Genomic DNA, 25,150 nt, shown 5'->3' with positions numbered 1-25,150 from the left:
GACGCATGCGCTTGGAGTGTTGCACAACGACGTGGCGTATCTATCGGGTGAACATTATAATTCTGAATTATAATGGGGACGCGACGCAGAACCTCTGCGATCTTTCATCTTCTGTGACCCTTCTGATCATAGTTCGGAATTATAATGTTCATCCAATAGACTCGCCACGTCGTCGGGGCGATCGGTGCACGGGAGATGCGAAATAACAGACGGTAGGACAACACGTTCATTTCTGGACGGATTCAACTAATGAAGAAAACAAGTTAGTTTTCCTCCGAAACTACTTTCCACGTCTCGGCGCGATTTGACACTCGTTGACTTTGATTCTAGAATCCGACACCGGTGCTGGCCAGCTGTTGGGCGGCCAGCCCGGAGGAAAGGGCTCCTTCCTCTTTATCGTCGACCTGCGATCTCGGAACTCGGGGGTAGTTCTCTTTTTCTGTTTGTGATATTGCGAAGACATTTATTTCTGTTTGTTATATTGCAAAGGATATTTGTGTCGTTCATCAGCGGTCGAGAACGCGTGCGTGAACTGAGCGGTTGATTCTTTTACTTCCGGGTAGCTCTAGTAATACTACCTCGTTCTTTCACGGTTCTCTAGAACCTCTCCGTACTTAGATTAAGTCGCGTTTTTTATAAGGCGTTCCGTCTAGGCTAAGTTGTTTTCATAAATAAATATTGTCATAATTTTGGTACGTATAATCGATTATTCTTTCACACCTCGCCTACCGATCTGATCTCCGGTGTTATAAAGAAGTAAGCAAAATGTGGAATTTGATGTACTTTAATCGCAAGATTTTAGTTTCTCATGTATTTCGTGGTTATCTCGTATATCTTAACACATTGTTGACCGGCTATTTTACAACTTCCGAGCCTACAAATTTTTGTTTATCCGGATATCTCATAATTAAGAGCTCTAGAGACTATTATCATTAAAAGTTAGTCTACACGAATGATTAAAAGAAAGAAGTCTCAAACTTCTGAGTACATTTAATAGTACTGCAAACATGGAATATTACGCAAGTTGAAAGAAATATACATATAGTGATATCTAATAGAAAGAAATAGAGAAAGATTTCTGATAATAAGAATTAATATTAAGAATCTTTTCGTTGTAGCTACAGATACGTATCTATATAAGAGAATTATAGGCTGAGGATTATATTCCACATCAGATATCATCAACTTATTCTGATTTACAATTCAAATATCGTAGATAAATGGCATTCTACAGGACCAGGGATAGAAATGGAAATAGAAATAGAAATAGAAATAGGAATAGGAATAAGAATGGGAATGGGAATAGAACTACGAATAGGAATAGGAATAAAAATAGAAATAGAAATGGAAATAGAAATAGTAATACAAATAGTAATAGAAATAGAAATAGAAATAGAAATAGAAATAGCAATAGCAATAGTAATAGAAATAGATCACCTGAAGCGGACAAGTCATGTAATATGCTGAAAATAAGGCTATTTTTAAGAATCTTCTTTAGAAAAACTGCAAACCATATTTTTAATCTTTTCAAATATATTATTAGACGTTGTACTAAATAGAAGTCATGAAGTTTTGTATTCCTAATATAATTAGACAGCTTGCTAATTTTGCACGATATCTCATAATTTGACGATTTTCATATTTGACGAATTTGATGTAATAATGAATTTTATTTGAAAATATACCTTCGCCGCAGCCGTTAATTCAGCGCTTAACCTTAAGTCTGGAACACGATGTCGTCTTCTATATTCATTGTGAGCGAGCAACGCTTCCTGCTGCCACGTTTGATCATCCATGGTGTACCGCGGTCGAAAAGAAATCTTCTTGCTAGGACTCGCACCACCAGGTGGTAGGACATTCTCCGTGAAGCTTCCCAAATAATTTCCGGCCGGATTGTAGTTACATACCACATAAACTTCACCGTTCCGGTTCCTAGCCATTCCGACACCCAGCTCCGTGCTGTCTTTCCATACAACTTGAGTAAAGTGGCCAGTTTTTAGGGTGGTTGGCTCTTTTCCGTACTGATGTTGCGTTTCTTCAGCATACCTATCGAACAATTACAAAATTGGATGATCTATTTTACCAATGTCTGTTTACAATCAATGATTTATCTACAGAATTTTTTCAGTAGCGATAACCGGTATAAACGCTCGACGTTTGTATTTTCGAACAAGTTTGATTAGAGCCAATAATTACAAGTTAACAATGAGTCTAATAAATGGAATATATGGTAGTTCATTTTTGTTGAGAATCCGGGATTTATGATAACATCGTCATCTATTTATGCTTAAAGTAACGACGATGATTATGGCAAAGGAAGCGAAGACGGGATTTTAAGAATAATAATAATTAAGACGGGATTGAAAGAATATACATACATATTGCGTACCATACAAGTGAAGATTATTTATTACGATATCCTATTTCCACTGAATCTTTAAACATTTTCATTCGCGCTAACCATACACACAATATTTCAAGAAATAATAGTTTGAGAAAATGTTTATAATTTAGCACGTTTCGTTAGAAGTAGATAGGATAGCATGCGTTTGCTGTAAATTTTTCTATATGCCCTCTACCATTTATTTAATTTTTTTACATCCTCCCTTTCATCCACTCATTCTTCATTTCTGTAACATCTGATTCCACCATCTTTTTTTTGCCTATGCAACTTCCTCCAGTATTTTCCTTCCTGTTTTTCTCTTATCTTTCTATCAAACTTTGTCATCTATTTCTTTCCCTCTCCGTATTTCACTAATATCTTTTTTATCTCTCCCAGCATTCTCTCTTCCATTTCCTCTTGTTCCCTGCATCTTTAAAACACGTGCTCCCACGTTGCTGCTCTGACTCCGCATCGTCTGCGCCATCTGTCATCTTCATCCTCCCAGTATCTTCTATCATTTCATTTCTTAGTATATCTCGCTATTTTACTCTACTTCTCTTCTTTCCATTTTCTTCTTTGGTACTTCGGCATTTTCTCTACATCTATATATTATCTGTTATGTCTCAAATCTATTGCTTTTCTTTAGTTCTCCTTTTTCTGCATTCTCGTCTCTCTACTCTCTATCTTTTTCTACTGCTTTCTTTTTTTATTTCTCCCTCCTTCTTATCCACCTGTTTTAATTGTCTTCTATTTTCTCTCCTTTCTATAAATTTCTTTCTTTCCTTCTCCCATTTTGATAATTTCTTTCCTTCCCTTGCTCTAGCTTCTACCTCTTCTAGGGCATGTCTTGCTCAATCACTTTCCCTTCTTTCTCCTCATCTTTTTTCAAATTTCCATGTCCTTCTTGCACTCCTCGCTCGTAACTTTTCTTTTTTCGTTTCCTCCCTCACCATGTATCTCATCCACTCCACTCCTAATATTCATCTCAAATATCGTTCCTGCATGGTTTCTATGTACGCTTCTACCTCCCATCCCCACGCCCCCACTTATTTTGTAATTGTCTTTGAAATATTACTTTCCTATACCCCACACATACCTCATGAGTCATGACACTTCTGGCCTTCCCAATTTCGTCTTCTATCTGCCCTTTTTGCCTTCCGTTCTTTTCGAATACATATACTAAGTATTTTATCTCTTCTACCCACTCTACCATCCTTTCTCCTCATATCTATATATTTTTCTCTTCCTCCCTTCGCATAAATCTCATCACCTTTATATTTTTTTTCCATCATTAATCTTATTCCATTCTTGTCCTTCGTAAATAGCGCCAAATCGTCCGCATATTGTAGCGTATACAAGGCGTCCCAAAAGTTACTTAAAATCGAGAAATAAGGGGTTTCTGAGGACGTTTGAAGTAACTTTCTCCTTAGCGTAAATACAATCCGCGGCTTTGTTTACGAGTTAGTAACGAAAAACTCTGACCAATCAGAGGCGAGATTGGTTGGTGCAGACGAATCCTCCACTTTTCCTCTTCTTCCTCATATTTTCTTCCAGGTCTGCCGTAAATAAAATGAACAATTTCATACTTAAAGGGAATCCTCGTCTCACTTCTCTTCTTACCTAGAAATTCTCTCCCATCTCTCCTCCCACTTTTAAGCTTACTATTGTTTATGCATACATAAAAGATTCTTTCTGTTCACGCTGTCAAATGTCACTTTGAAGTCTACAAAACAGCCTATTAGTTTCCTTTTCTTTTTCACCAGCCCTCTATTTATTCAGTAGGTTAAAACAAACTCACGTTAATATTTGGACACCTTTTAAAACGGAATAACTTTATTCAAATTAGTCTAAATCACTTTTGTGATGTTATATCGATTAGTTCGCTAAAGAATGAGAAAACAACCATTTTTTTAGATTGCCGTTGTAACGAAAATTTAAAAAACACGTTTTGTAGATTTTGATAAATTATATGCATGCTACAAATTTCATCGGAATCGATTAACGCAGAGTCAAGCTGGAAGTGTTAAAAGATTTAAAAAGAACTGCATATCTTTGTTCGAAAGTGTATTGGTCGAAAGTGTAAAAAGTCGGGACAAAATTGTGATTTTCGCGATTTTGAATTGTTTATAACTCTTGACAATGTAAACCGGTTAGAAAAAAACATTCTAGTCATCGTCTAAGTATACTAGACCCTCTATCATTTAAAGCAGCGTTCGGAACGTCGGAACACGCAACATTGCGGCCGCGAGGGCTACGCCTCCTGTCTATCGCCGCAACGTCTCGCTTACTGTGTTGCTTCCATCGGCTCACAGCACCTCAGGCACGTACCGTAACAACTATTCATGACGCATTAGGGCGACACTCCTATCAATAGATTTCCACATCACCTATGAGGTATTATTGTCAATGCGTTTTTTTTGGTTGTTGTCAATGGTGTCCTCCGTAGGCCTATTCCACTGTGTCGCGCAATAAATTCGGATTGATGATAAATATGGACAATAAATCTCGAAAACAATGGTATATCATGATATATCACTAATATCCGTGGGAAGGTCGGACGTAACTGTTTACATCGCAAACGATCATGAAGAATCGCTTTGCGATGTGCGTTGCACTATCATAATGAAACACATCTTTGAAAAGGAACATTCGTACAAATAAGCTGATTTGAACGTTGAGAATATTCGGAGTACGAAATATTTGAGAACCGGGTATGTTGACTCATTTTTCCTTGATACTACAGGGGATACTACTAACAAAACAAAACGCATTTACAATAGTGATTATGGGTGACCTGGAAATTTGTCGCCTTAATGTACCACGAATAGTTGTTACGGTACACGCCTGAGGTGCTGTGAGCCGATGGAAGCAACACAGTGATCGAGACGTTGCGGTGGTAGACAAGAGGCGTAGCCCTCGCGGCAGCAATGTTGCCTGCTCCATTGTTCCGAGCCCTTATCTAAAGAAAATTCGAGTCATTTAGTCCAGTTTTAAAAAAGTTATACCGTTATAAAGGATATCCGCAGTATGTACTGCGGATATTTATTAACTTAGGAAGATATAATATAAATTAGCATAAAAATTAATTCTCGAATCTGAACAGACAATTCCGTCATGCATGTATGGATGACACGACAGTCAAATGGATAACAAATATGCAGCTGAAGTGTTCACTGTAAAGTCATTCACTCTTATTTCCGTTTATATTTTGATGTAAATTAGGAAAAATTTGTTTTTTATTCGAGAACAGAAACGACATTTATGCTGGAAGTCCCTGTATTTGTTTCAGTCGCTATTTTGACAGAAGGAATTAAAAGAAACAATTTTTTGTACTCTTCAACATTTTTATAAGAAAGTCTTATACGTGGATTTCTCATTTATACGTTCACCTACATTACGTTACAATTAATTCTCTTCAATGGTCCCTCAGCTTTTAAACAAAAGTGGACAACTTGGGAAGAGGAGATACAATTATTCGAGCTTTGCGGCTCGTTTTTATAATCGCCGATTACTAACAACTATAAAAACAAGACTCGAGACTCGAAAAATCGTATTTCCTCTCCCTAAGTTGTTCATTTTTATCTCCAAGTTAAAGGACAATTAGGGAGAATTTACTGTAGTTGTTGACAATCGGCGACTATAAAAGGAGCCGCGAGGCTCGAATAATCGTATTTTCTCTTCCCAAATTGTCTATTTTGGTTTACAAGCTGAGGGACAATTTGGAAGAATTTACTGTACCTCTTAAGTTTTCGCACAATATCTTGTGCCGTGATAGTTCAGTGCATAATTGCAGCCACGGATAAATTTGACTCTGTTGAACAGTGTAAATAGGAACGCAGACAATTTATTTGGAAAATTCAACGCGTTACTATCGTTTGGCTCAACCTACGCACAAGACGCTAAAACTTTCCTAAAGTCAATTCTAGTTGCTCACGCAAAATTATGCTTGCAATAAATATATTAGGTCTACCAGAAAGTCCTGTCCGTTTTTTAATTGAAATATAACAAAATTTTCATACATTTAATAATATTTATTGTAGAATATACTTTCCATCGTTACTTATGACTTCTTGCCAGCGTGATGGCAACTTGTAAATGCCATTTTTAAAAAATGATTTATTTTTAGAGGCGAAGAACTCAACTAGTGCTTGGTTGACATCAGCTTCAGTTTTGAATTTTTTTCCTGTAAAAAGTTTTGCAAAGAGAGAAACAAGTGATAATCGGAGGCTGCTAGGTCTGGGGAGTATGGTGGATGTGTCAGAATTTCCCAGCCTAGCTCTGCGATTTTCTGACGAGTCGCCAAAGCAGCATGTGGTCTGGCATTATCATCGGTAGCCATGTTTTCACGATCGCGTCTCACTTAATAATGACACGAGACATCTTTGTTTCAGTTTATTTAGGAGAGTACATGTGTGTAAATGCAATGATAAAGAGAGATAGTCATATATGTCTCAAACCAACATGTGCATATGGATTGAAACTTGAAGTGACACTATCGGACAGAACTTTCCGGTAGACCTAACATATTCATGAAATACGTACCATTCATTTACAGGCTCATCGCCGCTGACAATAGTCTTTGGATTGGAGCTCCACATGCAGTATAAGTTTTCGCCATAGTCGATATTCGCCCTATGCTCTAACCTACCCCTAGTTGCCAGTATGTTGGCCCAATCTTGGCTTGTTTTGCACAACTGAAAATAAAAAAAGGGGATCGATTAGTTTATAAATGATTAGTTCCTCCGCGAGAAGATGGCACAGAGAAACTTGTAGGGATCTATCCCCCACCACCTAATATTCCATTTTTTGTAATGTAATTGTACTATTGACATTATCGACTGAGCTATTGAACGAATGGTATGAACGCGAATAACGATAGAGTGACAAGAAAAGGTGCTGGAGATTGAAGTGGGGAGAGACGCAGAGGAGTTGGTTAGAGAAAAGGAAGAGTTGTGCACGTGTCAAGAGTAAGACTGTAAGTTTCTTTTCATTGTAACCAAACCAAAAAGTTTATATTATTTATAAGAAACAAAGTTTTCCTTTTTGTTCACTACATTGTGCCGAGTTTCTTAATAAATAACACCATCTACATAATTCATCACCGATTTGTATACATATACAAGTGTTTGTGAGTTATATATCCGAATATGAAAATATTTCAAAAAATATTGATAATACAGAAAAATGTTTCAGACAAGAGTCGCACGGTATTAATAGTAACATATGGTGTAGGTGCTCTTTTGACCTTGCGGTCACGGGCAACGAAGGTCAAGGTCATATTTTTTAATAATCACATATCTTTATAGCAGATATCTTGACCTTTTTAAAACTCAATTTAAATGTGTATTTTGCTTATTTGGTTCTGGGGATATAGCCACTTAAAGTTAGCCACACCACGGGGTTTTAATGAAAACAGATTGAGTGAATGGATCATTGAAAGTAATATTATTTCATGGAATCAATTGATCTCGCTTTTCCTTCAACATGTCTCCTGTCAAGAAGTATACACATTTTCGATCCTTCTTAAAAATTCCTCTTCTACTTTTTTTAGGGTTTCAGATTCAGTTGTTTGACATGCATCGATAATCCTTCTTTGCAACTCTTCTACTATTACACTTTAACTGGAGTATTTTAATCTTTTTATCCTCGTTTAACGTTTTTCCTCGCCCCACAAATGATTTCTATAATGGGATAGACTTGCACAAAACTGCACACTTCAACGAGTTCCAACAGATTAATTCAAGTGCCTTAATATTTTGTTCACTGGAAATTTCGAAACAATGAATCTCAAAGCCACAGTGCTCTATATTTTATTTGTTTATACTAGTACATGGCCTTGAGAGGAAGTCTCTCTTATAACGTAGTTTATTTTTCATAACTTTAAGGTTTTACTAAATACATATGAAATTTCTTATGTGTACGACGGTGTCTTATCATTTTGTCCACCAGTGTACGTCAACAAATGCGTCCCATCAAGTATGTACACTCATACACGAAAGTATTCGAACGCTTACGTTTCTAACATTCAATTAATAAAATATATGTGTTAAACTGAAGCATTTGATATAATATGACACATATAACAAGGGATGGGTCTTAAGACTGCGTATGCAAAATTAGAAAATAATTCAACAATATATAGCGTTTTTACAGTACATTGGAGGAAAAAGGACACAGAATTAGAACCGCGAAATCTACGACCGACTATAAAGCATAATGATGGATCTGTATTAGTTTGGGGCTGCATGGCATCTAATGGAGTGGGAAACCTTGTGTTCATTGATGAGATAATGGACATTCGACATACTTAAAAATTTTGCAGGAAAATTTAAAAAGCAGTGTATCAAAATTGAATTTACCTAGCGATTATTGGTCTCAGTCTGACAATCATCCGAAGCATACCGCTAAAATAGTCAAAGAATAGGTATTGCAAAATGTTCCACACGTGGTGCCACATCCACTGCAAAGTCCTGATTTAAACCCCATTGAACATTTATGAGATGAAGTAGAAAGATGATTAAGAAATACGGTTACTACTTCGAAAGAAGTGTTAAAACGAAATATTATTGAAATATGGCAATCAATAGATGCAAATGTTACTTCTAAGTTGGTCCACTCAATGGAAAATAGACTTATGGCTGTTATAAAAGCAAAAGGTAGATCAACTTCCTATTAAAACCTTTAATCGTTCAAGTTATTTAAATTTAACTGTTAATTTAACAGTTCTTTAACTGTTAATTGTTTCGTTCGAATACTTTTGTGAGCCATTTCTGGTATGTGTTTACAATAAATTTACTGTAAAAACGCTATATATTGTTGAATTATTTTCTAATTTTGCATACGCAGTATTAAGACCCATCCCTTGTTATATGTGTCATATTATATCAAATGCTTCAGTTTAACACATATATTTTATTAATTGAATGTTAGAAACGTAAGCGTTCGAACACTTTCGTGTATGAGTGTATGTACCTCCACAACTTCAAGTTGTCAGACATCATCTGGGGTTTGTCCGTCGACAGGAATTACAGCCTTGAGAGGCGAACCCCCGATCCTACCATAAATTAACGAAAAGCGAGAACACAGATTTGTAATATTTAAAAGAAATGCAACATATTTAGGTAAATAGGACTATTACCGAAACCAAGAATCAAAAAATGACAGTTACAGGACCGATACAATATCAGTTCTAAATAACTGAAACCGATGTGCTTTATAACGTGTACGAGATCTTTTTTATTCTCCATAACTGTTTCACTCAGAACCGATATGTATAACAGTTTAAAGCAGTTATTTTCGGAATCTTTTTGATTCCTGACCAAAATACCGTCTTGCCCAATTCTTGTCCTTGAGCCTTACAAATACAATGTTAAACCTTGAATTTGCATTACAATCCCTAGTCTAAATTGCGAGTGGCTAGAACACCACACCTTGTAGCGAAGCAGTTAATAGATTCAAGATGTGCGTACCTAATGCGAAAAAGAGGTAGAAATTCCATTATGTTGTTTTACCTGTTTGTTTAGACGAAGTGGTGGCACTCCATGCCTCGAGCGGAAGTAATTGTGCGTCTCGAGACAGACGTTGATGAATTCTTTAGGAGGCCCCGATCTGCGCACAGACGGTTTACGTGTGTCAGTCTTTGTTATCTATAACACACAGAGAGTGTCGCATAATAGATAAAAACTTTGTTAACAGTAGTCTAACAAGGATGAAACGTATTCGCGCCGTTGGCGATATTAGTAATTATATACAAACTTTCTATCAAACTTTTCATTTCGGGACATTTTTGTCCTTGTCACAGATTTATTTAAATATAAATTTTTTCCACTTTTCAAACATATACAGAGTGAGTCATTTATCTCTTTCATTTTAATTTTCTTTGTAAAGTACAAGTTGTATAAAAAATGTTTCGAATAAAACTTGTATATAACTAATTATATAACTAAACTTGTAAATAATAGATGTCAGCAATTAATTTTTTGTTATTTTTATCAAAATGTAAAGGTCAGTTGGTAAAATATGAAACAATTACACATGTATCACTCGCGTTGCTTAATCGCCAACATTGATTGTAATGGACAAAATTTAGAACATTTCTTGCATTAGAGATCAACTAAAGAATATCTCGATAAACATTAACTTCTGAACATTTTAATTTTTTATACACATTATAGTTAAAAAACTCAAGGTAACCCTAATATTTTGATAAAAAAGGAAAGTAGCAAGAAATAGTCGTTGCCGTGTGTGCCCCTCTTTATACCAAACAACTTTCGTTCGAAACATTTTTTTTGCACGACATATAGTTTAAAAGAAAAATTAAGGTGAAAGAGTTCGGGTCGAAACACACTTACAGGCTTAACTTAGTTTTCGAGAAAATTGTGTTTCAAAATTCGCTTTGTACATACGCACTTACAGTTAAGATACGGTTCGTCGATCCGAACTAAAAAGTTTACCCGTTATGTATACTCCTTGCTGGTGCATCATCGTGTTTGGAAGAAAACAGTGAATTAGCAACACGGTGGCTGCCGGCTTACGCACACTATGCCGTATTATGCACGTATAGACAAAATTCAATGCAGTAGTAGCAACAGTTTTTTGCAAATATCTCCGAAACTAGAGTCGATCGGCGTTAAATGTAGAAGGAAAAAGTTGTTTAAAATGTCGCCTTTTATAATATATTAATAGATCATTCAAATCGGTGGTTGTGTATGCTTTCAACACTCATCTGTTTTTTTTGCGAGAAATCATCTGGTGCCCGATTGTACGCACCTTTTAGGGGCACCCTGTGTATTGTATATAAGGTATCGATCGATACTGAACCAGACCGATACCATATACACAAAATTGATCGTACACCTTATAAAACGCAATAACTTTTTTAAAACTGGACTAAATGACTTGAATTTTTTTAGATGATAGTAGGGCTAGTCTACTAGACGATGACTAAAATGCCTTTTTTAAATTTTGCTATTACTTGGAATGAAAAGAAAAAATTAAAAACTCTCGTTTTTTAACTTTTTTAACTGAACCTATAACGAAAATTTAAAAAATACCTTTTGTAGATCTCGGTAACTTAGGCACGTGCTGAAAATTTGATCGAAATCGGTTAACCCGGAGTCGAGCTACAGGCGTTGAAAGATTTAAAAAAAACTGCAGAATTCTTTCAGTTTTAGTCAAAATTGTGATAAAACTGCGATTTTTTTCCATCTTTAATTTGTTGTAATTCATAACAACGCCAAACGATTTCGATATAATTTTCAGCATGCAAATAAGTTACCGAGATCTGCGAGATGCATTTTTTAAATTTCTGATTTATTCTAGTCTCGCTATCATCTAAAAAATATTCAAGTAAGCTAGTCCAGTTTTAAAAAAGTTGTTGCGTTTTAAAAGATATACCTCTAAATGTCTCATCTCGTATATGAAATTTTGCGGACACACTTACTTTACAGTACACGATAAAAGTTCAATGTCCTCTGTAGAATGTTTCTTTATTAGAAGAAAGTGTTACGTAAAAGCTCTTACGACCATTTTTGTCCTAATACAAACGCAGCATCGGGTATACGAGGCACTTGCCTCAGGACCCGTGCTTATAGTTACTTCTATTTAGTTACTTCTACATTTAATAAAAAAGAGACAAATGTAATTGTGATAGTTGTTTCTGTGGTAAATGTGAAAGAAAAGTACGCTTTAATAAATTTTAAAAAAGTCAGAGAAAGAAAACGAAAACGTTTTCATTCATACGGAGTAAGAGATATACGTTTCCATAATCTCGAAAATATTTTTTTCAGAGTTTACTTTTTAGCTATCGTTAACCGAAGAATAATATCGATCGAAGAAAGATTCAGATAAATTCAGCATTAGTCTGCAACATTCGGATTTTTATATAATGTAACAGTACTAAGAAAACATGAGAAGAAAAATCGATTAAATTTAGTTGAAATTGACGAAATTAATTTTCCTTCGTCGCTAGGATCTCAATGGGACCTGCAATAAATTTTTGTCACCATCTTTAGTTAGTAACGTGTCGTTACTGGTGGAGAAACCCATGGGGAGTTAAGTAGAAAAAGATGAAAGGACTAGAAGCGGGACCCATTCCTTTTCTCCTTTTTTTGTGGTTAGAAAAGTGAAGGAAAGTTTTGAAAGTTCTTACGGCATGCGAGCCCTGCCCTCGAGGGTCTAGCAACAAAATCACTGCCCGTACAGACAGACTGTTGAATGTTCAAATATATTCTTCTTCAATTTCAAAGTTTTAAAACTAATACTGATTATTTAAATAAAATCTTCTTACAAGAAATGACAACCTTGTCATTTTTAAACAATCTCTATAGCCAGTTCCTAACAGTTTCTGAAATATTCGGCCACGATGATCCCTAAAAGTGTGTCTAATATTTTCCCAGCATCACGACCTTCTAAAGTTTCATTAATGGCGAAATTTCTGATTTCTTAAAAAAAAAAAGAAAAAGAAAATGATTTCTGTAGAATCGTATAATTTAACTATTTCTAAATATTTTCATGAAATCGGAGATTATAGTTCATGACATTTTCGAAATCATTGACTACTGAAGTAGGTGTGATTTTATATCTTACGTTGTAATTTTAAGCTTAAAAAACGTTTTGAATTAACTTCCGGAAGGTACTGTTGGCCGATGAAGATGAAATTTATGGAGAAGGAAGGGGATGAAGTGAGGACGTGAAATAAAAAATATTTTAGCTTCGAAAGCTTACAAGAAGAGTGCAGAGCCTTGGGGGTTATATTACATATATACCGATATATTATATATATACCGATTTTGTTGAGACTTTGTACATTTACAGATCTCGTTCTCCTGTTTACTATTACAGGAATAGGACAGTCAAAATAGTTTTTGGAATATTTACTGTGAAAGTTTAATTATTGCAATGACATTCTAGTGGGAGGGTAGAAGGGCAGCGGATTCGAGAGACGGCACCACGTGACGCCGTGATCAGAGTTTGCAGAAAAAGTCACTACGCAAGGAGTGAGGGCAAGCGTCACATGCGCGGGAGTGTTGCACAGCGGCGTGGGGCGTCTACCGGGTGAAAATTAGTAGGAGTAGTAGTAGTAGTAGACACCCCACGCTGCTCTGCGGGACTCTCTCCACATGCGTCACCACCCCACTCTTTGTGCAATGACTTGAATGAAGTGAATCGCAAGTAACGACTAGAGTTTGCTAAATAGCGTGTTAATACTCCAATGCAATATGACTTTTCTTCATTACAATAATGAAACTTTAATCATCGGTATGTAACTAACAAATTAGCGAGTGCTGCCCCTATAATGGTGTACATACTCGTAAACAGGAAAACGAGATCTATAATTGTATAAGATTTAAAGAAAATCGGTGACCCCAATATTTTCAACTGAGACACCCTATATAGATGGTGTTTCGCCTAAAGGCCACCTGAATATCTGCTCCACAATAGTGATGTTACAACAAATGTTGTGTATGCAATTTGATACGAATACGATGAAACAAGTAATTTTTCAAAGTCAAAGTGAGTTTTCAAAGTCATCAATGTTGATTTGCATATAAGTGCATTTTCTTTTATTGCATCATGTAGCTGCCTTTGGTCATGTTTGCAGTCTAAGATCATTTCTAGGTCAATTTATTATACACATTATACAATCCATTATTCACATATGAATATATTTCAACGTCAGCTATACGATGTAATAAAAAAAAACGCACTTATATGTAAACCAACACCGATAACTTTGAAAACTCCGATAAAAATGACCGTAAAAAGCTACTTTATTGGAGGATATATTATTGATATATGTAGTGACCGATTTTAGACGAAACACCCTATATACTTCATTGACTGCTGAATTGAAGTTGACAGTCGACAGGCGAAATTACCACAGTGAAAATGTTTGATTAGTAACATCTAGATAAGCGACATTCAATGTACAGTAGCTTACAAAAGTATTTGAACATTGTTTAAGATGGAGTGACTTTCTTACAAATTGGATCAACTTACTTGAGTTTTTTTTAGATGCTATAGGAACTAGTTCAGTAGACTATGTTTGAAAAAATTTTTGCAGGAAAAGAAGTAGAAAACTCACGATCTTTTTAAAAAGTTAAAAAAAATGGGTTCTTTTTTTTTATTTCTTTTATCATTTCAACTAATTGTTATTTTTGAAAAGAAAATTGTTAGGCTTTGTCTCCAGTAAATTAGAGTTCCTCTAACATTTACAAAAGAAATTCAAATCGTTTGGTCCAATTTTTAAAAAGTTATTTCGTTTAATAAGGTACTTGAATACTTTTGTGAGCTTACCGTATGTATTAGCAATGTACGTATTATACGTATCTTTCAATATAAGATATTAAAATATTTTCATTAATATCTTATAAGCTATTAAGTTTCTGAGGCTAAAATTTTATGATTTGAGTCCTCTCCTCCTCCTGTACTTGTCCTCCAATATCCGTGTTGATCGACCACAGGTCCTTTTAGAAGTTCAGTAAATTCTCTCTAATTGTCCCTCAGCTCGTAAACAAAAATGAATTGAATTGAATGAACAATTTGGGAAGGAAATACAATTGTTCATAGTTCATTTCGTTTCTAAATACACTGACTATTAACATCTTTCATTTACATAACAAAAATTCCCAAGTTGTCCATTTTTGTTTCCAAACTGAGGTACGATTAGAGAGAATTTACTGTACACAAAAACGAGCCGCGAGGCTTGAATAATCGTATTCCCTCCTCCCAAATTGTCCATTTTTGTTTACAGGTTGAGGGACAATTGAAGAATATTTACTGTACAGCTAATGGATTTTATTGAAACAACGTGTTTGCAACTGGTTGACGTGATTAAAATGCAATTATTAAATTAATCAATTGTTATCGATTATCCTACAGGTAAAAGGTAGGATCTGTAGATTTTCGTTTACGAAAGGAGCATATGTGCATTGAAATGACGACTGTTGTAGAAATACGTACATTATCATATACAGGGTCCAGTAAAACTCCCGGAACATATCCATTTCATACTTCAATGCTTTCGTCTAAAACATTTTCTCTCGAAATGCTTTGTTTCTGAAATCATCATATTTCTGTAGTGTAGAGCAACTTCCATTAGTATTGGGACAATCTTTCAGTGAGAATAACCTCTCTAGAACTAGACGAGATGACTTGAATTTATTTGAGATATTAGAAGGATTAATTTATTAAACAGTTTCCAAAACAATCTGTCATTACCACGAATTGTAATTTTTGCAAACATTTTTGTAGTCAATGTTTGCTAAACTAGTCTTTCTAACAACTCAAAGAATTCAAGTCGCTCGATCCATTTAAAAAAAAATTTGTTTCATTTCAAAAGATGTACGGAAAATTTTAAAGAAATAATGACTAGCTTTATGTGTAACTTTATAAAAGAATACGTGCCACTTCGATATGTTTACTTTTAAGCACATTTGTGAAATAATGTACAGTCGTTGTGGAAAGTATTCGTACAGTGACCAATTTAAAGTAAAACTACGTATATCCATGCCAGTAATAAATTTTGTGAGGAGGCAATAATTGATAAAAACAGAATTTCATTTCCCTACATTATAAAAATATCAACAAAAACAGATGTATGCTCAGAAACAGTCGCGTAGAAGGTATTCGTTTATTTTGTGTATTTAATAGAGATATAAATATAATATAAACTTCCGAATATATATATATAGCGAGTAATAATTAAACTGGTCAGTTTGCACAAAGCACTTGTAGATTAAAGTCGATAATTTGTACTGGTCTCAGCATGGGTCCTAAAGGTTCCGAAATAACGGAAGAAGTTCGTAATATTATCGTCCGGTTGCACAATCAATACCACTTTCTAATTGCAAGATCTACTATTCAAAGTATTGTTGACAGATTTGGATCATGAAAAATAGTTCAAAATAAAAGACAATCTGGATGACCGCGAAGGATAAACGAGTATGATCGACGACTTATTATTATCCGTAAAGTTAGATAAAATTCACGTATAAGTGCCAAACAAATTGCTACAGAGTTTAAAAATAATAATAATGTATATGTTTCGTCTAGTAAATAGTTGGCAGTAAATTCTATCTAATTGACGCTTAGATTGTGTACAAAAATGAACAATTTAGGAAGTCTGCAGTTCGTTTTTATAAAAAAGTTTTTATAAAAAAGGAGCCGCAAGGCTCAAGTAATCGTATTTTCTCTCCCCAAAATGTACATTTTTGTGTGTAATCTGAGCGTCAATTAGGGAGAATATACTGTACTGTGCGTGATTACTTACGAAGTAGTGAATATCGTGGTAGAGTTGCACGGAAGAAACATTTTGTAAATGAAGTGAATCGCAAGAAACGACTACAGTTTGCTAAATAGCGTGTTAATACTCCAATGCAATATTGAAAAAGGTAATGTTCATAAATGAAAGCAAATAATTCGAAATATTTGGGACTAAAAATCACTCCACAGTGTGGAGACAAAAAGGTAATGAGTTCAACAAGAGAAATTTGCGACCCACGTTTAAACAGGACGAGTGCTTTGTATTAGTTTGGAGTTGCATGAGTTAAGCTGGAGTGGGATCTCTACATTTTATCGATGGTATCATGAATCACTGTGTCTATATCGACATCCTTAAAGATTACCTTCAATCTAGGGCAAATAAAATAGGACTTAATAACGATTCTATATTCACCCATGATAACGATCCAAAGCATTCTGCATTTAATACTAGGAAACAGATTTTATATAACACGTCAAAATACTTGAAGACGCCGCCACAGTTACCAAACATTAATCCGATCGAACATCTACGGGATTATCTGGAGAACAAAATTCGTAATCGTAATATTACATTTAAAGAAAATTTAAAAGCTACTTTACGAGAAGTGTGAAATAAATAGAGCCTGCTACAACATCCAACATAGTACATTAAAAAATAAATTATTAAACCATTAAATATTTAATTTGTTTTCATATCTTTTTCATTTCTGAGCATATGTCTATATCCGTTGATATTTTTGTAATGCTGAAGGGAAATAAAATTCTGTTTAAAAAAATATTATATTCTACAACACCTAAGAATATTTATTGATCATGGTTTCCTGATAACATTAATTACTGATACGGATATACATAGTTTTACTTTGAATTGGTCACTGTAAGAATACTTTCCACATCGACTGTACATTTCAATTATGTAAACAAAAGATGTTATAGAAAGTGTATTTAGAAACGAAATAAACTATAAACAATTGTTTAAACCTCGTTTACACGTTTAAAAAAGATAATCGTATAGAACATACGAAACGCCGAATGCAGGTTACAAATTCGAAATTTGAGAAATCTGAAAATAGTAGGTTCTACAAATAGTAGGCTGTACATCTTATAAATCTTAAACTTGTTCGCTGAAGATTTGATAAGTATCACCTGAAGATGAAATCGGGGAAAGCCGAGAAGATTGATCGTTTAGTTCGCCGATCGTTTCACATTCGCGCAAAGATAAATAGATGTACAAGAAGCGCAGGCGACGGACGGTCAAAACAAAATTACGGGACTGCGCGGAGGCAGCAATAAAGACGGCTACGTTCTTAATAACCTACCTAGATGGCGGAATGGTCAACGGGTAGCCGACTGACTGGCTGTAACGATTTCCCATCATCCTATCGCAACGCGATCATTTCGAGCACGACAAGGCAGGAAGAAAACGGTTACGCGTTTCTCCCGGAATTCCTTCGGCTCCGAAATTGTTAAATCCGCTGGTGAAAGTAACCGGTGGTTTCCTGTGCGCTTTTCAACTCCTTCGCTGTGTAGAGTGTAGGGTGTAAGAGAATATGTGGTTTTGACAGCTGTGACGTTATCCGCTTGATAACCTATCGAAAATACTGCGAAACTCCAGACGTTTACGTCGACGAAACAGGTACCGATAACGATAGGACGTGCAACTTTTATTTCCTTGCGAATCTAGAGCAATGGCTGGCCGAATGCTCGATAAATTCAACTGCTGCTACCAGGGTGTCATTCGAATCGGATGCGAAGTAGTACACGCTTCGTGGATTCGTGAATGTAGTTAGACATGAGAGGATAGTGAAGTAAGTCGGGAACATACATAGACATTATAGGGTAGTCAAAAAACTTTTTGCGTTTTTCTTCGGTCTCTCTATCCTAAATCATGACACTTGATGAGAAAATGATGCCTGCAAAATTCTAGCGTGATTGGATATAATAATTTCATGTCACTACTATTAGGTATAATTGAATTTTGTTTTTTTGGAGAAAGCACTTACACTTCTTTAAATAAATATGCAATTCCTTAGACATTTGGAAATAAAATTTATGTACATATTATAAAATATATCAAAAAGTCATTAATTTTCTTTATTAACATAGTGATGTGGAGCATAAGTAATGTGTATTATACCTAGTTCCAGGAACCAAAATCTACTCATTATTATGCATTATTGATATCGATTGTTATAGTTATGATTATATATATATTGATTATATTAAAGAGAAATATTATTTATTATTAAACTTACGTACAAAAAATATATGATGAAAAATTGAAAATATGGTAAAATAATATATGTATTTACACATTCGTCACTTTCATTAAGCCGGATTTCGTTGCATCAGGTTTTCTATACTCTTCTATAGTAACTGTAATATACCTTGTTTATTTTCTTCATTTTTTGCTAGTAAATTATTATATTCTGATATCAACTTTACGACTCGTTTTGCAACATCATTAATTACTTTTTAATTTTGTAGCATTTTTAAATTTGCTCTATAGGATTCATCATTTTCCCACATCCGACGGATCTTTTTGTAAAAAATCTGTAGATAACTGAAATCGGTTGAAGAAATTACGGCTCGTTTCTGAAATGAAAATTTCTATTCCTACATTGACATAATGTGCCATATTTTGTATAATTACTTTTCTTGATAAGTTTTCTGCTTGGACTGTTTCTAAACTTTCAACAAGACTCTTTATTATATTTAAAGAGATAAACTTGTATCAAAAAACGTTAAAGCTGTAGATTCTCTGATGTAAGGTACCATAAATGTCTTCCAAATTTATGCAGTCTTATCCGGCTAACGGTTGCGTCACTATTTCTGTTTTTCCATAATTTTTGCAGAAATCGTAAATCCTGATGCGGTGCCATTGTAGAATTCCGCCCCAATAAATATATCTTGTCAGAACTTCTGGTCTCCGTTCTTATACAAAATCACTTTCACTTTGAACGATACTCTGCGAAATGTATATCTCGAAATCTTAACGATAACTAAGGTGGAGACGCTTTGCTACTGCCACGGTTAAATTGTTTGTCAATAACAATTTATAACGGTAAAAAAGTCCCTTCACAGGAGAAAAATTTACACCCCCGCGAATAAGACCGTTTGTCGCATCTTAAGTCTCAATTTTGTAATGATTTACGTTAATGCTAATCGAAATCGAAAGGTTTTAAATACATTATTGGAAATATTACATAAATAGTATTACTACATAAGTAAGAAATTGTATTTTTATTACAAAAAAGTAGTCTAAAACAATAGAATGTAATTTTGTCTGATGCTGTTATAAAATGATTATAACTTTAAACTTTAACATAAATGCGGCATGAATTCCCGTTGTCTGATCAAGCTGAAATATTACACACACTATTTTCTCACCAAATACAACACAAAAAAAGAATCGGAAGTTGAAAAAGAAGGGCCATCCTAATAGACATACAGTGACCAACGATAATATTCAGACATCTTTCAACCCTTAAATACCATTGCCGGTTTATGAGACAGCTACTAATTACTTATTTATCTGTATTACTCTTCGTGCATGACTTACGAGTCTATCACTCTAAGTTCCTTGCAATTATATTAGGTCTACCGGAAAGTTCTGTCCGATAGTGTCACTTCAAGTTTCAATCCATATGCACATGTTGGTTTGAGACATATATGACTATCTCTCTTTATCATTGCATTTACACACATGTACTCTCCTAAATAAACTGAAACAAAGATGTCTTGTGTCATTATTAAGTGAGACGCGATCGTGAAAACATGGCTACCGATGATAATGCCAGACCACATGCTGCTTTGGCGACTCGTCAGAAAATCGCAGAGCTAGGCTGGGAAATTCTGACACATCCACCATACTCCCCAGACCTAGCAGCCTCCGATTATCACTTGTTTCTCTCTTTGCAAAACTTTTTACAGGAAAAAAATTCAAAACTGAAGCTGATGTCAACCAAGCACTAGTTGAGTTCTTCGCCTCTAAAAATAAATCATTTTTTAAAAATGGCATTTACAAGTTGCCATCACGCTGGCAAGAAGTCATAAGTAACGATGGAAAGTATATTCTACAATAAATATTATTAAATGTATGAAAATTGTGTTATATTTCAATTAAAAAACGGACAGAACTTTCCGGTAGACCTAATAATATATTCAATTAGTGAAATTGCATTATCTTTCGTTAACGGTCTGTGATACTGCTAATAGTGATTAAGTTATCTTTTTTTTTTACTAATTCTATAAATAATATACGGAAGTATAAAAATAAGGATAATCGATAAAAATAAATACGACTAATTTGCAAGCAAAAATCAATGTCACAGCATTGTTGTACTTTATACCATCGTAGCGCAATCTACATACATAATTTCCCAGCATACTCTGAGCAGATTGGGGAGAGACATTTTTGACTAGGATACTTTGTTTTTCGTTTTTAGATAATATGGATATGTGCAGCAAGTTTTTCGTTTTTCAAACGTTTCTTCTTTCTCCGCCTTCTCCTATACTACTCCGAAAATCTGACGTACAGTGTCGAGCATATACAGGATGTTTCGCATTTTTCCGTACACACTTCAGCAGTATGTTGTACAAGGAAAAATAAGACTAAAATATTATATAACAAAAAATCCTTAAATGCTTCGTTAAAAATTTATGACAAAAATATGAACTTTGAAAGATATGATAACGCTGTTTCTTTCTGTTCAATACAGGACGAGGCATGTATACGTATAGTGGATGTAGAAAGTATTCGTACACTATTTAAAACGTAATAACTATATTATAATTGGATCAAGCGGTCTAAATTTTTTTAGGGATGTTAAAGTGATTAGTTTACTAGACAAGGGCTAAACAATTATTTTAAAAAATTGCAACTTGTTGGCATGATAAAAGAATGAAAAAATGATGTTTTTCAACTCTTTTTTATCTGAGCCTATAAAGAAAATTTAAAAAATACGTTTTGTAGATCTCGGTAACTTATATGCAGACTGAAAATTTCATTGTATCTTGTGAATGAATTAGAGTCTTCAAAATGCCAAAAGCATTCTCTAATCGGGAATATACAGATATTCATTTCATATACGGCTTATGTGTCGGAATTTCTAGAGCTGCTGTTAGAAAGTATCGTGAAATGTTTCCTGATAGAAGAGTACCACATCACATAGTGTTTACTAGACTTCATCAGCAGTTGTATGAAACGAGCACACTTCATCCTGCGTCTGAGGGAAATGATGCTTCATCTTTACAGAATATGCAACGATGTGCAAGAATTGTAAATTATTTCGAAAAATTTCCTACATCAAGTATTCGTTGTGCTTCTTGTCAGCTGCAAATATCTGAAAGCACTATTTGGAAAACGCTGAAAACTACTAATATGTATTCATATCATTACACTGATGTGCAAAACTTATTATTAAGTGACATCATTAAGAGGATGCAATTTTATGAACGGTACATAAATATTGTAAACAGAGACAACTTTTTTCCAATCAAATTAACTGGACTAACGATGCTACTTTACACATGAACATGTGACATGACATGTTGACATCAACATGTAAGTGGAAACAAGTGGTGAAGTGGAAACATAGGTATATTCAACAGCGTTTATATCACATTTCATATATTTGTCATAACTACTTAACAAAATATTTATGGATCTTTTGTTATATAACACTTTAGTCTTATTTTTACTTATAGAACACACTGCTGAAGCGTGTACGGAAAAATGCGAAACATCGTGTACACAAATAGGGCAACTTGGAAGACTTTTTTGCAACTGGATTAAATTACTTGAATTTCTTTTTAAATAATATAGGGAACAATGACTATAATAAACTATAATGGACAATTACTATATAATACTCGTTCTTAAATTTTTGCTATTACTTGGAATGACAACAACAACAAAATAAAAAAACTCATGTTTCTCAACCTTTTTATCTGGCCTATAATAAAAATTTAACAAATGCATTTTGTAGATCTTGGTAACTTATGTGCATGCTGAAAATTTCATCGAAATCGGTTGATCTTGGTATGAGTTGTAAACAATTAAAGATCGCGAAAATCGCAGTATGTACATATTTCGCAATTACTGCGAGATCTGCAAATCTTTTAGATTCTGTTCGAGCCCTGTCGAAGCTAAGCTTTTGTCCAATACTCTACTCAGTTACTCTACTCAATTGTTAATGTTTCGAAAATATTTTTAGTAAAAATATATATTATACAAAAATATTTCTCTACAATTTTTTATTTGACAAACTAAGGGCAGATTTTAGCACCATATCCGGCTAGACTCTTTTCAGTATGCATATATAAGTTACCGAGATTTACAAAACGCATTTTTAAAATTTTCATTCAAGGCTAAGATGAGAAAGTGAAAAAAAGTAATAGCAAAATTAAAAAGAAGTACTTTAGTCGTTGTACAGTAAACTAGTCCCTGTAACATTTTAAAAAAATGCATGCCATTCAGTCCAGATTCAACAAAGTTATTACGTTTTAAATGTTATTCGAATACTTTTTAATCGACTAGTAGGGAAATAATCACCATCACGCATAGTAATAGAAAAATAACGCATCTTATGTTTCTCTGAATCTGGGCATACAATCCATGATCTCCTAGAGAAAGTCAGACCGAACAAAGAGATCAAAAGGTGGTGGTAATATAACTATAAGTACATTTTTAACCAGGATTACCACCCTATCATTGACAAAGTTTCGTATATTTAAATCTATAAATGTTAGTTTTTTTTTTTCATTGGACGTCCACGAGAGCACCTCATGTGGTTAATCCCGATTTAATACATTTGTTTTTCTTAATTCGAACTTGAGCCCCTCCATTATTGATTTGTAAAGTAAAAAAGGTGATTTTGATTTTTTATTTACCATTTTTATGTGAATAATAATGCAATAAACATTAGCGGTCTGTGAGACTGCTGATAATGATTACCTGAGTTTTAATAGATGTAGTAGTTAAAGGTTAAAGTGCAATAACTTTTTGCAAATTGGACCAAGTAACTTCGAAGTTTTTTGAGACGTTCGGACTAGACAACGAGCAACATAGCTCTTGTAAAAATTACAATTGATTGGAATAACAAAAGATCCGAGCCTCTTTATCCGAGCCTCCAGACTACTATCCTTGAAACGATTACGAAACAAAAAAAGATGATAGTGGATTAGTCTACTATACGATAATTGAAATGATTTCTTTTTTTAATTTTATTATTACTTGGAATGACAAAACAATAAAAATCTCTCGTTTTAACTTTTTTATCTGAGCCTATAACGAAAATTGAGAAAATGTCTTTCGTAGATCTCGGCAATTTATTTTTCGGTAAATTTTGACCAAAAACTGGAAGAAATCCGCAGTTCTTTAAAATCTTTCAATGCCTGTAGCTCAACTTCGAGTTAACCGATTTCGATCAAATTTTCAGCACGCATGTAAGTTACCGAGATCTACAAAAGACATTTTTAAAAATTTCGTTATAGACTCAGTTTAAAAAGTTAAAAAGCGAGAGTTTTTAATTTTTACTTTTCATTCCAAGTAATAGTTAAATTTAAAAAAAGATTGCTTTTAGTCATCATCTAGTGGACTAGCCCCTCTATCATCTAAAAAAAAATTTAAAAGGTGTATGAACACTTTTTTGGGCCACTGTAGATAATATAATCTTGCACTTTCTTAGAGGTAAGTTTCAAGGAATTTGCAAAGGTTCCGGATATTTCGTACTGACGCTATTATATTCGTACTGACGTATTTCATTGAACAGTTTAAGTAAAAGTTCAATCTGTAATACAGTAGAGACTCCCATATCCGTACCCTCATTATCCGAATACTCTAATATGAGCCGTTTATTTTGAAAGTGGCATAAGTCACTTTTTCAAAAAAAAAATCGAGTTAATGGTAACACTAATTACAATTGAACGGTATCTTTCCATTAAAAAAAAAAAAAAAGTGACTTATGCCACTTTCAAAATAAACGGCTTATATACGGACGTTCTATCATCTGGGCGTTCTGTTATCCGCACAACGTTTCATAGCGATGTTTACATCGCATTACTGCACTTCTTTGTGCGAATTCTACCGGATGCTATCAACTTCTAGTTCTGATTATTGGAAAAAGTAAACATCCACGTTGATTTAAATATGTCAGTATGAGTGCAATGCCAGTTGTTTATAAAAATTAGACAAATGCTTGGATGGAGAGTGACATTTTTGTTGAATGATTTGAAAATATTTGTATACCAACGATTAAACAATACCAATTAAAAAATGCTCATAGAGAGAAAACTCTTTTGCTGGTAGACAATGTTAGATTGCATTCTATTGGGTTGGCAACTAAGTAATTGCCGATTTCAGTTATAGATGTCTCTCACTCCCATTTTTATGATATCCGTGAATGTTATATTATAAAATTATTATTATTATTATTATTATTATTATTATTATTATTATTATTATTATTATTATTATGTTATTTTTTATTATCCGCGAAT

General features: G+C 34.1%; 1 protein-coding gene and 1 long non-coding RNA gene across 7 annotated transcripts in view; both read right to left on the bottom strand.

Moving 5' to 3' along the window:
* LOC117218897 (uncharacterized) overlaps window positions 1-25,150 on the bottom strand; it is a 195,601-nt gene that overhangs the window by 4,924 nt on the left and 165,527 nt on the right. For all 6 annotated transcript variants that reach the window (XM_033467663.2, XM_033468080.2, XM_033467918.2 and 3 more), the window contains 3 exons: window positions 9,895-10,029; window positions 6,926-7,077; window positions 1,686-2,046 (listed from right to left, as the gene is read on the bottom strand). In XM_033467663.2, the coding sequence (XP_033323554.1) occupies window positions 1,686-2,046; window positions 6,926-7,077; window positions 9,895-10,029 (648 nt within the window). The remainder of the gene's footprint in view (window positions 1-1,685; window positions 2,047-6,925; window positions 7,078-9,894; window positions 10,030-25,150) is intronic.
* Window positions 2,047-5,104, bottom strand: LOC143262933 (uncharacterized). The gene is made up of 2 exons (XR_013036550.1): window positions 4,004-5,104; window positions 2,047-3,939 (listed from the first exon to the last, which is right to left on the bottom strand). It is a non-coding gene; the product is annotated as an uncharacterized LOC143262933 (long non-coding RNA).

The sequence above is a fragment of the Megalopta genalis genome, chromosome 1, assembly GCF_051020955.1.
Source record: "Megalopta genalis isolate 19385.01 chromosome 1, iyMegGena1_principal, whole genome shotgun sequence".
NCBI classification, from domain to species: domain Eukaryota; kingdom Metazoa; phylum Arthropoda; class Insecta; order Hymenoptera; family Halictidae; genus Megalopta; species Megalopta genalis.
This window is presented reverse-complemented; position numbering and strand designations above follow the sequence as displayed.